The following is a 16,064-nucleotide window of genomic DNA, read 5'->3' on the forward strand; positions in this document are numbered from 1 at the left end:
TCACAATCATCCTGTCTCAGTCTCCCAAGTGCTGGGATTACAGGTGTGAGCCACCCTGCCCAGCTCTGAATCTGCATTTTCTGAAGGTACAATGAATGGAATGAAGTTGAGTCTTCTGGGTGTGATAGAAAAAACATTGGTTGAAACTCCTTTGTTGAAGAATTTTTAAAAACAAACAACTGAACAGTTTCTTCTTTACAGAAAGTTAAGTTGACCAAATGTGGATGGTTAAATATTTAACCATGTACCATTTGTTCAGTTTATGCTTCACAACGACTCAGGAAGAAATGAAGATGCATAAACATACATAACAATTCAAATGGATTCAGAAATCATGTTTATGTAGCCCTGGGGTATGCTGATGACATGCCAGGAAGACTGTCAACACTTCTAAGACCATACAGAGGCTGCAAGTCTAGGAATTGTATTTTCCTAATTATACCCTGGGGCAGCAATGCCTTTATGTTCCTGTGCAGATGTGCTACCTTAAAATGAGTTCTGGGTCTTTGGTCCAAATAACAAGCATGAAAGGTGATGATAAACCATGATACACCACAGTGGATGACTTCTCCAAACTCCCTTCAACAAGCTACTCAGTATCACTTAGTCATTCTCAGCATGTTAGAATGGAAAAGCATGTTCACATATCATGACCTCAGTGGGCTCTCCCAGTGGTTCCAAGGCAGGCAGAGCAAATGTGTTCATTATCTCCATTTCATTAAAGCAAAACTAAGACACACTGACAGGGAATATCTATGTCATGTGAGCCCCTAGAGTTGACTTGAATTCAGGACTTTGGATTCCAAGTAGAGCTCCTTTTGTAAGAGAAAGTATATTCTAGAAAGTAGTCCAAATTTTAGCAAATGGCCATACAGATTATGTCCATTACCAGTGTCAACCACTGTCTCTTTTTCTGTCCCCTTCTTCCTTGACCCCAGAGTCCCTGAGATCCTTCACAATGAACGATCCCGTACTGGATATACTGTGACTCAGTATAATGAATCCTCAGTGGTAAAGACATCTTTTGGTTCTTTCCTTTGAAATTATACCACTGAAGATAACTTGATCAGGCTGGTCTTGCTGAAACGAACAAACAAAACAAAACAAAAACCAAAAAACTTTTCAGACAGCCGGAATCCTAGAAAGTATCTCAGGAAGGCTGGGTGTGGTGGTGCACACCTTTAATCCTAGCACTTGGGAGGCAGAGGTAGGAAGATCACCATGAGTTCAAGCCATGCTGAGACTACATAGTGAGTTCCAAGTCAGCCTGGGTTAGAGTGAGACCCTACCTCAAAAAACAAACAGAAAAATCTCAGAAGATAGTAGGAATTGCATGATCAATTGTGTACATGAACTCTCTTCATATCAGGCTGTAGGCTCTGTCCTGATGGACTCATCCTTACATTTCTACTGTGATGCCATATTCCATTGCCTTTAACATCCCATGCAGTCAAGGTACAGATGATGAGAACACGGAGTATGAGTCTGGCTAGCCACGCAGGACTTCTTTCTAACTATCTGGATAGTAGATCTTGCTTGATATCACCAGCAGCTTCTGCCATTTTGTTTAGTCTTCAAATGTTTACCCACACAGCAAGAAATCAGTAAATGTCAGCGTCTCTAGTCCTCAAGTCATCCCTTGGTGTGGTTTGTGGACAAAAGGCGTTCAGTCCACTTCAGGTACCACCTGTTATGTCTAGTGTCATCAGATGCTGCTGTGACTTGCCTCTCGCTTCAGTGCATGGAATGACTTAAAGCAGTCATGTACTTAAGGGCAGAATGGCATGAACACAGTTGTCTTTTCCCATACATCTTGTGAACTTGATAGTGCATGGTGCTCTGAGTACTGGATTTGGGTTTTCAATTGTGAGACAACAGCAGGTCACTTTAGCCGGATACAATCCACCTCTTCAGTGGCAGGCATCCCGCTGGTTTTGAGGTCAAGGTCAGCGCTGGACTTGCTCCCATGGGGAGAAGGATGCCAGGGGAGCAACAGAGCCTTCTTGAAGCACTTCATGGTGTTGTTCCTGACGGTCACAAAACACACGGTGTTAATCATGCTGTTGCTCATGGCGATGCACTCAACCATGTAGAAGGCGGTGAGGAAGTGCTTCTCCTTTACAAACACGGAGGGGAAGAAGTCACGCACAATGGAGAAACCGTAGAAGGGTGCCCAGCACAGCACGTAGGCCGTCAGGATACACATGAGCACCAAGACTGTCCTCCGACGGCAGCGCAGTCGCTTGCGGATCTGCTCCGTCTGGAACCCAGGGACTGCTTTGAACCAGAGCTCCTGGGAGATCCTGGCATAGCACAGGGTCATGGTGACCACAGGACCCACGAACTCAAGGCCAAAGATGAACAGGAAGTAGGACTTGTAGTAGAGCTGCTGGTCTACTGGCCAGACCTGGCCACAGAAGATCTTCTCCTGGCTCTTGACAATAACAAGGGTGGTTTCTGTGGTGAAGTAGGCAGATGGGATGGCAATGAGAATGGACACAACCCAGACCAATGCGATCAGGAAGGAGGCTGTCTGATAGTTCATCCGTGGTTTCAAGGGGTGGACAATGGCAAGGTATCTGGAGGGAGAGGAAGGCAATGATGATAACATACTTGGAATCATGGTTGTTCTGAGCCCACAGACTGGCACAACGAATCCCTATATACCCATGTCCCAGAATGAACTGGTTCCAGCTTGTAGTAGTAACATCATTTGGCATTTGTAGTAGTGGAGTGACATAAGGAAATAACACAGGATTTCTTTTAAACAGGTTAAATAAATCCTGGCTTCCCTCTGCCTGGCTTAGGGATCAAGGATGAATCACCCTCTCTTTGAGATTTGGTTTCCCAATTCAACCTGGGATAAAATAGTACTTGAAAGGTGGCTATGAACATTACATACGCAAGCTTTGGAAATGTGTGAAGAGCTTTCAATGGATGCATGTGACCTGTCATAAATTATTACACTCCTTTGGGTTTCAAGCTTGTCATTCTGTCCAGAATATAATACTGTCATCAAAGCTCTTCATTTCAAATATCTCATGATTTAAGGTGTATAAAGAGCTGTGCCCCTCCAAGAGGACCTTTTTCAGGCAGTAGACATGGGCTTTCTTCTCCTCCTACTAGATGTCATCCTGTATTATGGGACAGTCTAATTCATTCATGTGTCCTATAGATACCAGAATAGAGGCTCCTTACACAAAGCTTTTATACCCAACTCCCTATGCCATTTTACACTCAAACGAGAGGGTGCATGTGAAGTTACCTTGACACTATAAGGCTTTACCTTTGTTCTTTTCAATGAACCACACTGATCAGAAAAAAACGGGGAAGGACTGGGAAGATGACTCAGCTGTTACAGTTCTTGTCACCCACACAAGCCAGATGCCAAAAAGCGTTTGGTGTTGGCAGTAGCAAGAGTTCACACACATGCACATACACACAACACATACCATATACAAGTAAATAAAAAATTTAAAAAGGCTGGGCTTGGTGGTGCACACCTTTAATCCCAGAACTTGCAAGGCTGAGGTAGGTGGATCACTGTGAGTTTGAGGCCACACCGAGACTACATCATGAATTCCAGGTCAGCCTGGGCTAGAGCAAAACCCTACCTTGAAAACCCACTCCTCCCCCCAAAAAAATAAATAAAAAGAAGAGGCCATAACTCTATGGAAAAAGAACTCATCTGTGTGGGTTGCATGCCTTCTTTCTAGAGAGATGTAATGACAGCTATTTAGGTGTTTTGATATCCTGTGGTGGGGAAAGGAGGAGAAAAGTAAGAGGCATGAGGGCTAGGTAAGGAACTAATCCATGCTGGACACCACCACGTGATCCAAACCCACAGCTTGAGTCACATCGGGCCAAGAGCAGGAAACTACCAATTTATCTTTTCTTTGTAACAGATTCTTGGATCACCTTCCCAAGTCTCTGACTTGACAAAGATGATCTTCCTCCATGATACTGTTTTCTGTCCCTTGCAATATTTCCACCATTTTTGCTTTCCTATCCCTGCTTGCTCATGGTTCTAGCTCATGGAGTTCCATCAGGAAAGCTCATGGAAGCATGGCTTTCCCAGCTACAGCATTTTGACTACTGAGGATCAAGCTAGATCTGTCTCAACTACTGGGAGCTCCCTGCCTAAGCACATTGAGGACAGTGGCTGTGACCTGCTATATCATATGAACCTGCACTGACTTGGCTGGCTAGACAAGTGTCACAGGGATGGAGAGTGAGACAAGTGAACATTCAACCTCAACAAATTACAATAAACACAGTATGAAATAACACAAATTATTATTAGTTTTGGAAAGCAAAGATCCAATATGGTTTCCAATGGATAAAATCAAGGTGCCAGCAGGGTAGTAGTCCTTTCTGGAAGCTCTGAGCGGGGAGTCTTAGTGTAGAGTGTGTTGTTTGTATGTGTGTGTTTGGTTTTTACCTTTGCCAGACATGGATATATTTCTTGGCTCACAGTCTCTTCCTTGTTCAAAGCCAGCAAAGGCCAGTGACATCTTTCTCACACGACTCACTCTGACAGTCTCTGCTATCTTCAGAGTGTCATAAGATACTTCTGTGACTACATTAGCCCCACCCAAATCATCCAGTGTAATTGCCATATTTTAAGATCACCTGATTAGCAACCTTAATTCTAGCTGTTACTTTGATTCCTTTAGCGTGTAATTTGGAATAGTCACAGGTTCTGGGGATTTGAATGTATTCACCTTTGGGGGAGAGTGATGTTATTCTGCCTACTCTACTGAATTCACAGTCCTTTGTATTCTGTGTACATTGGGACTTCTGGAAATTTAAGAAGCAATTTCAGAAGTATCTTGGGAAGAGCTACCAATGGTGATACCAGGATGGCTCATACAGATGATTGTAAGCTTCAGGGGATAGTCAAGAGCCCCAGGGAGCAAAAGACAGGGGAGAAGAGAATCATGATTCGAGTCATGATCTATGTGACAAGGCTGGAGGGACAGATACCAAGATTTAGTTAGTGTGGAATACAAGGGATAGGGCAGTGGGTCAGGGCAGGAAGAAAGGCAGAGAATGACCACAACTTTCCTGCTTGGGTCACAGGGAGAGTGTTAGCACTACTGATGGAGCTGGGCAGGGGCCTGGGGCAAGTGGTTGAGGTGAAAAGGGAATTTACTTGTTCCCGAGAAAGTCCAGTATCCTAAAAACAACGCAAAGGTTACAATGGGAAAAGAGCAGAGAATGGTGATCCCTCTCACTTTAGCAAATAATAGAATCACTCAAGGAATTGGATAAAAAGGCAGATTTCTAGAGCTCAGCTTAAGGCTATTACCATTCAGGAGACACAGGCATTGGGGCTCAGGAATCATACACTGGATCATTGTGTCAAGTGGTATTTTGTGTCATTTTCCTGAGGAATTTTGTGCCAGTAGTGGGTAAATATGCATTTCATAAACTCTGCTTTCTGGGCTGGAGAGCCTCAAAGCTTCAAAAACATTGCTTTGGGCTGGAGAGATGGCTTAGCAGTTAAGGCACATACCTGCTAAGCCTAAGGACGCAGGTTCGATTCTCCAGGTCCCACATAAGCCAGATGCACATGGTGACACATGCATCTGGAATTCATTTGCAGTGGCTAGAGGCGCTGGTGTGCCCATTCTCTCTTTCTGACTCTAATGAATAAATAAAAAATAAAATCTTGGGCTGAAGAAATAGCTTAGTGGTTAGGGCATTTGCCTGCAAAGCCAAAGGACCTCGGTTTGATTCCCCAGGACCCACATAAGCAAAATGCCCAAGGTGGTGCATGCATCTGGAGTTTGTTTGCAGTGGCTGGAGGCCCTGGTGTGCCCATTCTCTTTCTCCCTGTGCCTTTCTCTCTTTCAAATAAAGAAAATCTAAAAAAAAGACATTGCTTTTCCTGCAGGTATTATGCTATAAAAGGAATATGCATCCTGCATCCATCTGTGTCTTTTGTTGGTATAACAGAAAAATAATTAACTGGTAGATTGAAAACAGTAAGCAGCACTCAGAGCAAGGGGGAAATTGAAGAGCTGAAAGGAAATAAAAAGGATAAAAATGAAGCACACTATTAAAATGAGTCTCAGCACAGCTCAAAGGGTGATCAAAAGTGTCCCCTTGAAGCAATCACTGGTGATCTGATACTGGCCTGCAATTGTTCACATAAATGAAATATGTAAGATCTGTCATTAACTACCATATAAGTTTTACCTTTAAGTTTATAATAAAGCAAGGACTTCTGGAATATGTCATGCAAATGTATGCAAATAAGCACACCGGTGCATGCAAAAAAGCACCAGCAAACATATCCTTCCCTCTTTTCTATAAACAAGTCCTGCTATCTTATTTTAAAAACAACTCTACAACGAAGTCACCAGAAACAAAACAATATAGTATATGATTTTTTAAAATGACATGATTAAATAGTAGACACTATTAAAATATGATGATAAAAATGAGATGATACTCAGGGTGGGAAGGTTGAGTGGTGAGAAGGCCAACAAGTTTTCCAGGTGATGGGATACTTTGTGTCTCTATTTGCCCACAGGAAAAACTTGGTACCTATTGTCTTGACTAGAAGCTGTCCTAGCTAGCATTCCCGTAGCTCCTAAGGAGCTGCCTGAACTTTCTGCTCTTATCTTTGTGTTTGATGTCATTCATTGTCATGTAACATGACTACATCTGAAGCAGAGGCAGTATCTCAGGGCCTGATGAGCTGAGGGATTTAGGAGACTCCTACTTGCTCAAAGTTGGGGGAGGAACACAGCTAGAGAAACAAAGTCTCCTCTAGCCTGTCAGCAAGCCCAGATCACTGCCAGCCTGTAGGGTCTCAAGTGAGAAGAGGGCAGTGTAGATGGCTCCTGCTCTCCATCCCTGCCCAACATCCTTACCTGTCTATAGCGATGGCCAGCAGAGCATTGGTGGAGACATAGAGGGAGACTGTACGCAGATAGTTGACGGAGGCACAGAGCACGTGACCATGCTCCCAGGATAGCTGGCGCACCACGTAATAGTCCATTTCAAAGGGGCAGCAGATGACGGCCACCAGGAAGTCCGATATGGCCAGATTAGCAATAAGGAGGTTGGTGAGGTTGCGCAGCTTCTTACAGCGGGCGAGGGCAGCAATAAAGACAAAGTTGCCAATGCCACAGACAACCATGATGCCTGCCAGTGCCACTCCAATGATGATCTTGGCTGCGAAGAAGGTACGGGTCTTGGTCAAGTCCTCATCCTCATCCAAAGGGAGGTCATAATCACCATAACTGAAGTTGAAAGGGAGCAAGGAGGCGTGGTCTGGGGGTGGATTAAAGTTGTGTGCAAAGCTATTGTTTCTGTCCTGGGCAGCCATGGTAATGCCTGCGGGAGGAGTGGTAGAAGGGAGGTTTGTGGAGGATTCAGTACATTGAGCTTGGGGTCCAGAGGTTTTGCTCTCACCAAGTCAGTGAGCCTAGTTACCTGCTTGTATCCTAGGGGAGTTGACACACCCTCCAGGGTCTGGAAGGAGATACAGCCAGTAGGCATCATGCGGTAGATCTGGAAGCATTTCCCCAGACTTCCCCAGGGACAGGCCAACCAGACCACCCGCAGACAGAACTACCTAGGGTGCAAATGAGAGAAGACAGGACCAAGAAAGCTAGGCTCTCCATCCCTGGGCATAGGGTGGCACTGGTCTCTGCAGAGACTCACTAATTTGGTAAGATCAAAAAACTCCCAAGACTAGTAGGCACCTCTGCACTGCTCCCATGGCACAGTGTTGGTTCAACAACTGACTCCACCCTCATGCCCTCAACAGCCCCTGGGGTCTTCTGGAAGTTTTCCAGTGCTGCTCCCTGAATCTATCCAGCAGGATCAGGGTGCTTCCTCCAAAGCAGAGCATGAATCCCTCTGACCTAGCTGAACCATGGGTTTGGAAATCACCCAATCTGTTTCACAGGGACAGGCTGAATCATCTTGGGCTAGTGAATTATGTTCTCAGTTGCACTGTTCCTGGAAATCATGGGCCTGCTGTCCAGTCCAGGCCGTGGCACACTGCAGGGGCTAAACAGGAATTTGTTGAATAAATGAATTAAGATTCCCACTCAAGATGCTGTTGGGGAGGAGCTTTGAGTGTGAGGGACTCTCTCTGGCTCCCTTGTCTTTTGGAGAGAAACTCTAGAGCCCAAATTCTTTTTGAAAAAAAGATTTGAGAGAGAGAGAGGCAGAATATGCATATGAGTGTGGGTGCACCAGGGCCTCCTGCCACTGCACATAAACTCCAGGTGTATGTGCCACTTTGTGCACCTGGCTCTACATGGGAAGTGAAACCAGGCTGTTTGGCTTTGCAAGCAAGTACCTTTAACCACTGAGCAATTTCTCCAGCACTGAAACCCAAATTCTTTTTTTTAAAAAATATTTTATTTATGTATTCATTTGAGACAGAGAGAAAGAAAGAGGCAGATAGAGACTGGGCATGCTACGGCCTCTAGCCACTGCAAATGAACTCTAGATGCATGAGCCCCCTTGTGCATCTGGCTTACGTGGGTCCTGGGGAATCAAACCAGGGTCCTTAGGCTTTGCAGGCAAACACCTTAACCGCTAAGCCATTTCCCCAGCCCCCTAAACCCAAATTCTTAAAACTGTAGGTCACATAACTGAATGTGGAGGTTGCAAAAAATTGGGCAATGGTAAAAAGGTTTCTGAACCAACGCAAATAACTAAAAATAAAATTCATAATGCATACACATTGTACTGGGAGACTCACTGCAGCCTTGGTTCTGAACACACATGTGCTACCTGCACTGCGTGCCATCCCACCAGGAACACCACCACCGAGTGCTACCTAAAAATCTGCTCAGATTTGAGACTCTTGTATGTCACAAACTACAGCACTTTTACTGCACATACAAAGCTTTAGGCTCTTACAGAACATAATGGTTTATGATGAAAAAATGGACTTTTAATATCATCATTCCTCAGCACGTAAATATATATCTATTTGAAGTTTTGAGATAGGGTCTCATGAAGCTCAGGCTGGTCTTGAACTCACCTTGTAGCTGAGGCTGACTTTAAGCTTCTGTTACTCCTGCTTCTACCTTCTATGTGCTGGGATTACAAGCATGTGCCACCATGCCCAGCAATGAATGAGTGTATCTTTCATATTATTGTGTTAAAATGACTTTAAAAATTGTTGGTTGAGTTGGCTGATTGAATTTCATTAAAAACTCATTAAATGAATTTGGCTTGAGAGTAGGACAGAATTTCCAACAAGTTCTGAAATGGCCCTAAAAATAGTTATGACATTTTGTACTACATATTTATGCAAAGTGTGTAGTCAGCACTGATGACTATAAAATCAAAATATTGATCAGCTCTGAAAAATGCAGAAGGTGCTCTACACCCGGTAGTATCAAAATCAGCGGAGTTAATTCTTCATGCAAAAATAAGCCCATCCTTCCCATTAATGCAACTCTGCCTGCATCTTTAATAAATGGTACAATTAGATATATATAACCAGAGAACTGCGTTAAAATTAATTTATTATTTATTATCAATAAATGTTTTATTTGCATACCTATTTTATACACCTATATATCCAGGGTCATGTAAAATTTCCTCAGGCAAAATGGGGTCCTGAATGCATGCAAAGTTTAAGAAGCCCTGCCCTGGAAGAAATAATTTCTCCCTAAGCTGCCCCGCGGCTTTGGGAGGGACTATGCCTGACCCCTTTTGTAAGGCTCCCAGTTCCCCACCCAGAGCCAACGCTAATAGGAGGAACCAGACCTTGTGGTCCCTCCCTGAAAGTGGTGGCCGCACTAAAGACCACGTTTAATTAAAAACAAGATGGGAAGCCGGGTGTGGTGGCACACCCCTTTAATCCCAGCACTCGGGAGGAGGCAGAGGTAGAAGGATCACTGTGAGTTCGAGGTCACCCTGAGACTACATTGTGAATTCCAGGTCAGCCTGGGCTAGAGGAGACCCTACTTCGAAAAATCTAAACAAACAAACAAACAACAAAAAGAACAGAATGGGGATGGGGTAGCAGGCCATATAAGATCCTGGAGAGCTAAAAGACTGTCCTTTATTGCTTGAGAAGTCCTTTATATTCTTGATGTTCCAAGATATCCACAGGATGGGGAGAAAATAAAGTCTCTAAAGTACTGGCTCGCAGACATAGCAGGGGTCTGAGGGTGTCACTGAGCGTCTGGGAGAAGAATCGGGGCTCCGAGGGGACAGGGTCTTCCCAGGAACCCTGCACCGCTTTCCTCTCCCATCTCGACAGCACGCCAGCCACTCCAAGTGTGGGGGCTGCGGGACAGTGGTAGCAAGATAAAGGTTGGCAGGGAGACCCCAACTTGCCGCACACCGCTCAGCTTGTCAGGTTCAAGTAAAGCAGAGCCTGCCCTGGGCGAGGCAGCGGGAGTCCCGCGCGCTCCCCTTGGAAACGCCCCGCATGGCCGCGCGGTCCCCCGAGGCGCCGCCCCGGAGCGGGCACGAAGCGAGTGGGAACCCCACGCGGGAGAAGCCTACGGGGACAGGGGTGGCTGCGGGCTCGGCAGTTCCCGCGCTCAAGGTCAGCAGTTCCCGTGTCCCGTCCCAGAGGACCCACGGGGCATCTTCTGGACCCGACGCGCTGTCCCCGAGCCAGCCCGGGCGGATCCGGGAGAAAGAAGGGGCCTCCGGGGCCGCGATCCTCGGCGACGCCCCCGGCCCGGGCCAGGGCCCCGGAGCACGCACTTACCGGCCGCGGCGTCTCCTCGCCGGAGCACCCCGGGCTCGGCGCCGAGCGCGGGCGGCGGTGGGTGGACGCGGGCCGGCGGCGGGGCTCGGCGTGCGACGCGGACCTGCACGCGCCGAGGCGCCGAGCGCGCGCGTGCGGGGGGCGTGGGTCCCCAGCGCGCTTCTCCCGCGCGTCCCGCTCGGCGCGGCGCATCCCTCACCCGCGCCCCGCCTCTCCACGCCCCTCCCTGCGCCCGGCTCCGCCCCGGGGTCCCCGCTGGCTCCCCTGCCTCGGGCGAAGACAGAGTCGGGCTTCCAGCACCTGGTTGGGACCTCGGGGCCGTCGGTCTCCCAGCTTCCCAAACCCTGGCTCCCCGGTTGAATGGGACTTCAGCAGCCAGGTGCCAACGGTGCGATTCTGAATACTGAACTGTGTCCTCCGTGTGCCGCGGTGGTTCCCCGCCCAGGCGGCCGGTGCAGAGTGTTTTTGTTTTTTTTTTTTTTCCTTTTTAATACAGGCTCCCAGTTCATGCCTTCCGCAAGCCAGGGTTGCAAACCTCATCCTTCTTTTGGAGCAGGTGGTGCAGGGGATGCCCCCACAGTTCATGAGGGCCTCAGGGAAGGGAGGAAGCTGGAAATTATGGTGTGGCCCCTCTCATATTCCTTGGCTGTTTGTTTATTCAATATTTACTGGAGGGGGGAGAGAGAAGATTGAAGAGAGTGAGGGCAGAAAGATGAGAGAGAGGGAGGGAGGGAGAGGGAGAAGGGGGAGGGGAGAGAGAGAGGGAAAGGATGGGCACACCAGCGCCTCCTGTCACTGCAAACGAACTCCAGATGTATGCACCACCACTTGTAGCTGGCTTTACATGGGCACTGGGGAATCAAACCCAGGCCATCAGGCGTTGCAAGTAAGCATCTGTAACCCCAGACCCATCTCTCCGGCCCTTTCCTATACTATTTCAAGACAACTCCAACCCAGCCACTCAGGTTGCTATGGAGATTCCAAGCCCCTCCATTTTGTTTCCAATAGGCTTTGACTTCAGGCTGCTCCAGTGACCTTCTGTGACCTCCAAACTCAGGAGCTGCTCATTCAAGCGCCTTAGTGGCGGAGAAGCTCTGAGGTACAGAATTGGAACTCAGATGTCCGAGGAGACTGAAAGTCTAAGGAGTCCTCCATCATTAACTTCACTCCAGTCAGTTGGAATCTGGGCTCTATCTCATCAGACCTTCCCATTTTTTAAAAGAGAATCTGGAAACTGGGAACTTTTATTATTCTCTTAGGGAAAGCAAATCTTTGTGTTGGCTAGTGAGAACCCAGTTAGATGGAATGCAAGCCACTGTGGGGGCAACTTAAGCTTTCTGTGCAGATTACCTGCCCTTTAGGGTGGGGTTTTGTGTGGTTCTGCCCTTCCCACTCTGTGTGGAGCTAACCACTGACCTGCCCTTCTGGCACCTCTTCTATCATGATCAAAAACAGGAGGCCCAGTTTTCTGCTTTCCTCAAAGGGAGGGACTATGGCTTGTCCAAGACAACCTCCAGATTGAAAGAGAAGAGCTTGTATTGTTTGAGGCGAGTGTGTGTGTGTGTGTGTGTGTGTGTGTGTGTGTGGCGGGGGGGGGGTTGACTATTTGTGCAAGCTGGGCACACTCTTTGGGCCATTCTTTCAAAGGCTTCATGTATTCGTATCAATTCAGTTAAAGATTTTACCCCTCCTGGAATAGGCCCACCCTTATTATGGGGCAAACAGACCCTTAGAAGCCGCTCTGTGCTTTCATAGTATCCTCTGAGATAGATTGATATCGTCCTTAATAACGCAAAGGCCTTACTAGCCTCATCTGCAAAGTGCTACTGGGTAATGTCTTAGTTCAGATTCAAGGACAAACTTGAGTGCAGGTAGTTTACTGGGAGATAGCTGTGGGAAGTAGGAGTGGAGTACTTAGACACTCCGGTTGGGGAGGAAAAGGGCCCGCACATGATGTGTTAATGGGCAGGTATGCTGGAACCAGCGGGGTTCATTCAACCTGAGAAAGCATGGGCAACTTGCTTCATGCTTGTCCACTGAGCACAGAGAGCCTGGGACATGCAACCAGTGCCCTCTCCCTACCTCAGATGTACATTTCCCTTGAGGGACCATTGTCATTATTTCTCATTCATAGAACTCCTCACATGATGGAGAAAGTCTAATGACTTGGGTGGGAGGTGTCAGCATGCTGGGAGCTGCACCCTTGGGTGAGGTCAGGTGCAGAGGGGATCATTGTGACATTGTTAACAGGGGGAACAGAGGAGCATTCACCTGGATGGGTCACACTAACACTGGCATTCACAGTGAGTGAACCTGGGGCATCCTGGGTGAGTGGAATTTAGAAGGGTTGAAGATTGTGTAGTTTGTACTTTTACACAACTTTATGTTTTGACTTTAGCTCTCCAAGATGGAAAGTGGGGAAGTGGAGATTCCTTGGATAGGATGAAAGTGTTAATGGGCTTCACTCACTAGCTGAAGCCAGTTTAAATATCTGCTCTAGGGGCCTGGAGAAATGGCTTAGTGGATAAAGGGCTTGCTACTTAAGCTGCTGCACCCAGGTTTGATTTCCAGACCCCTGATTAAAAAGATAGCATGAAGCCACCACAGCAGGCTTCTGTAAGCCCAGCAGCTAATGTTGAATGAGAGGTGGAGATAGGAGAATTTCCCAGAAAGTTCTTGGTGAGCACACACACCCACAAAGGTTGATTTAGCTGTCAGATGTGGCGGTTCAAGAGCATGATGCCAGCATCAGCTAAAGGCAGATATGGTCATAATGGGAACTCTTGTGTGAGGGAGACTGGAAGCCAGAGCAGGACTGAGGTTGCAGAGGAACCACATTAATCCTTGCAAGAACATGTCCCAACTGATCCAAAGTCTCCCAGTAGGATCCACCTGTTTTGGTTCCATATCCTTTTATCACAGCAGAGGACCAAATTTCAATCTTGGGAAACTCTGGGGGATGAACTATAGCACCCCATCATGCAGTACATTCTGAGAGCCAGTCCATTATTATTAACCCAGGAAATTGGAGTGGGTTAATGCCACTTCAGAACAGCAACTCTGCTAATACTTGGTGTGGTGGTTTGAATGAGATGTCCTTTATAAACTCATGTGTTTTGAATATGTGGTCCCCAGTTGTTGGTAATTTGGGAGGTGGATCCTTGCAAGAGGAGCTGTATCGTTGGGGGTGGGCTTGAGGAGCCATAGACAGCTCCCCCTTGCTAGAGCCTGGCTCACTCTTTTGCTGCTGTTTTACACCTGCTGTGGCAAAGGTGGTGTCCAGCCTGCTCATGCCATGCGGTCCCTGCCATCATGAAGCTTCCCTTCAAGACTGTAAGCCAAAATAAAAATCCTTCCTCCCTTCAGCTGCCTTTTGTTGGGTGCTTTATCTCAGCAACAAGAAGATAACTACAGCACTTGGTTTACTAAAGGGGAGGATTGGATTGTTGGGTGGGCCTGAGTTTGCCAGGCTGAGCTCCACTTAGTTATCTCATCCAGTACCACAGCACCCAGAATGTTTGTCAGCTTATGGAGGAGGAGAACACACTTGGGGCTTTCAAATTACGTTTAACATTCTGGGACAAAGCCACATGGGTTCCAGGTTTATGTGTTATGTTAGTGAGAAAAGTGTCAAAAAGGATCAAAATTCTTGAGAGCAATTCACTGAGGCATATAAAAAGCCTTGAAAAACTGCATATGTTTTAGAAATTCTATTTTATTACTATATCTGATGGAAGCAATGAGTGAAGCAAGTAGAGATTTCTCTGAACTGATATTGATAATAGTGTTGTCTGTGTCAATGAATTGAAGACAATCCAGATTTCCTATAACTTGATTAAAATGCAACAAAGTATATTTTCAATGTCGTTCTGCCATTAACATGAACATTTTTGAATCAATAATAAATTTACATGATCAAATCACATGATGAAAAAAATCAAATACACAAGATTATGTCACTCTCACCCCTGTACCCTTCCATATTGTTCCCCTTTATCTTTCCTCAAGACATTTGCATATACAATTTTGTGGAGAGATCAGGGACCCAGGGCAGTTTTTTAAAAAATATTTTATTTTATTACTTATTTGAGAGAGAGAGATATGTACAGAGAGAGAGAGAGAGGGAGAGAGGGAGAGAGAATGGCCACATCAGGGCCTTCAGCCACTGCAAATGAACTCCAGATGCATATACCACCTTGTGCATCTAGTTTATGTGGGTACTGGGGAATCAAGCCTGGGTCTTTAGGCTTCACAGGCAAGTACCTTAACTGCTAAGCCATCTCTCCAGCAACAAGTTTTAAAAAATATTTTATTTCCTGTGCAGTTTTTTTTTTTTTTTAAGTAGGGTTTTACTCTAGTTCAAGCTGATCTGAAATTCACTATGTAGTCTCAGGGTGGCCTTGAGCTCATGGTGATCCTCCTGCCTCTGCCTCCCAAGTGCTAGGACATGTGCCACATGCCTGGCCCAGTGCAGTTTTAACAGATGGTTTATAGGAAAATAATAGAATACTCAACAGTTAAATGACCCAAAGGCAATTTGCACCACTCTGTAAAGAGCTTGCCATTTAGATCTTCAGGGAGAGAAAAAAAAAAAAATTAGGAGCCAGATGCTGATCTAGGGTCACAAGTCCTGGGGGACTCAGAAAGGAAGAACCAAAATGAATTATTTCAGAAGAAAGTAACTATTTATACCAGAACAGAATACCACACAGACATATGCAGGGATGTCTCAAAGTATCCAGGGGCTGGCTCTTTTCAGGGATCTGCACAGAAAGGGAAACAATTGTACTGGGACGCCCCAGCTTAAAAAAAAACAAACCCAACCCTCTACTTGATACATTGACAGTTTCAAAATGTCTGTGAGTTCTTTCTAAGTTTTAGCTTGTGTAATGCTGTTATATAAATTGCTATGCATATGAAAATTCATTGATGAATAGCTTTGCACACCACACCTTTCTGTGGATGTGCAAATGTATCTGGATAACAAATTCCTTGAAGTGGTATTGCTGAGTCAAAGCATAAGTACGTTTGTGAGCTTGCGGCAAATGGTGTCACATGACGCGCCACCGGGCTGCACCATTAAGCTGTCTGTTCGGTAGAGGTGAAGGCCTGGCCCTGCTCTTGATCAATAACAACGTCTATTGAGGCAGAAGAGGCAGTGTTCAAGAGTAGGATTTCTCAGTAATGCTTTCTTCTTGCTCCCACAAGTCCTTAGTCTTGAAAACAGAGTGTTTCTTTAGTGTTTCAAAGTGTGGGTGCTGGGTCAAAAAATTCCTTCAAGTTATTTTTCTAGGTGTGTGCATGATTCTCTTGGAGTAGACATCAAATTTAGACTGTGCCCTTGTTATTTACT

General features: G+C 46.2%; 1 protein-coding gene across 2 annotated transcripts; it reads right to left on the bottom strand.

Moving 5' to 3' along the window:
• Nucleotides 1-314: 314 nt before the first annotated feature.
• Nucleotides 315-10,758, bottom strand: Prokr2 (prokineticin receptor 2). Of its 2 annotated transcripts, none has more exons than XM_045157669.1 (3): nt 10,712-10,758; nt 6,885-7,350; nt 315-2,579 (listed from the first exon to the last, which is right to left on the bottom strand). In XM_045157669.1, the coding sequence occupies exons 2-3, from the start codon at nt 7,340-7,342 to the stop codon at nt 1,883-1,885; spliced, it is 1,155 nt and encodes a 384-aa protein (XP_045013604.1). In that variant the 5' UTR covers nt 7,343-7,350; nt 10,712-10,758; the 3' UTR covers nt 315-1,882. The 2 variants fall into 2 exon arrangements, with proteins under 2 accessions (XP_045013604.1, XP_045013603.1); XM_045157668.1 differs by lacking the exon at nt 10,712-10,758 and adding an exon at nt 7,450-8,232.
• Nucleotides 10,759-16,064: the final 5,306 nt, after the last annotated feature.

The sequence above is a fragment of the Jaculus jaculus genome, chromosome 8 (genome assembly GCF_020740685.1).
Source record: "Jaculus jaculus isolate mJacJac1 chromosome 8, mJacJac1.mat.Y.cur, whole genome shotgun sequence".
NCBI classification, from domain to species: Eukaryota; Metazoa; Chordata; class Mammalia; order Rodentia; family Dipodidae; genus Jaculus; species Jaculus jaculus.

Coding starts and splice junctions, on each gene's coding strand:
- Prokr2 (XM_045157668.1), bottom strand. CDS start 7,537: ATGCTTCCAGATCTACCGCATGATGCCTACTGGCTGTATCTCCTTCCA. Junction 7,351..7,449: donor CTCCCCTAGGATACAAGCAG/GTAACTAGGCTC, acceptor CTCCTCCCGCAG/GCATTACCATGGCTGCCCAG. Junction 2,580..6,884: donor CTGGCCATCGCTATAGACAG/GTAAGGATGTTG, acceptor CTCTCCCTCCAG/ATACCTTGCCATTGTCCACC.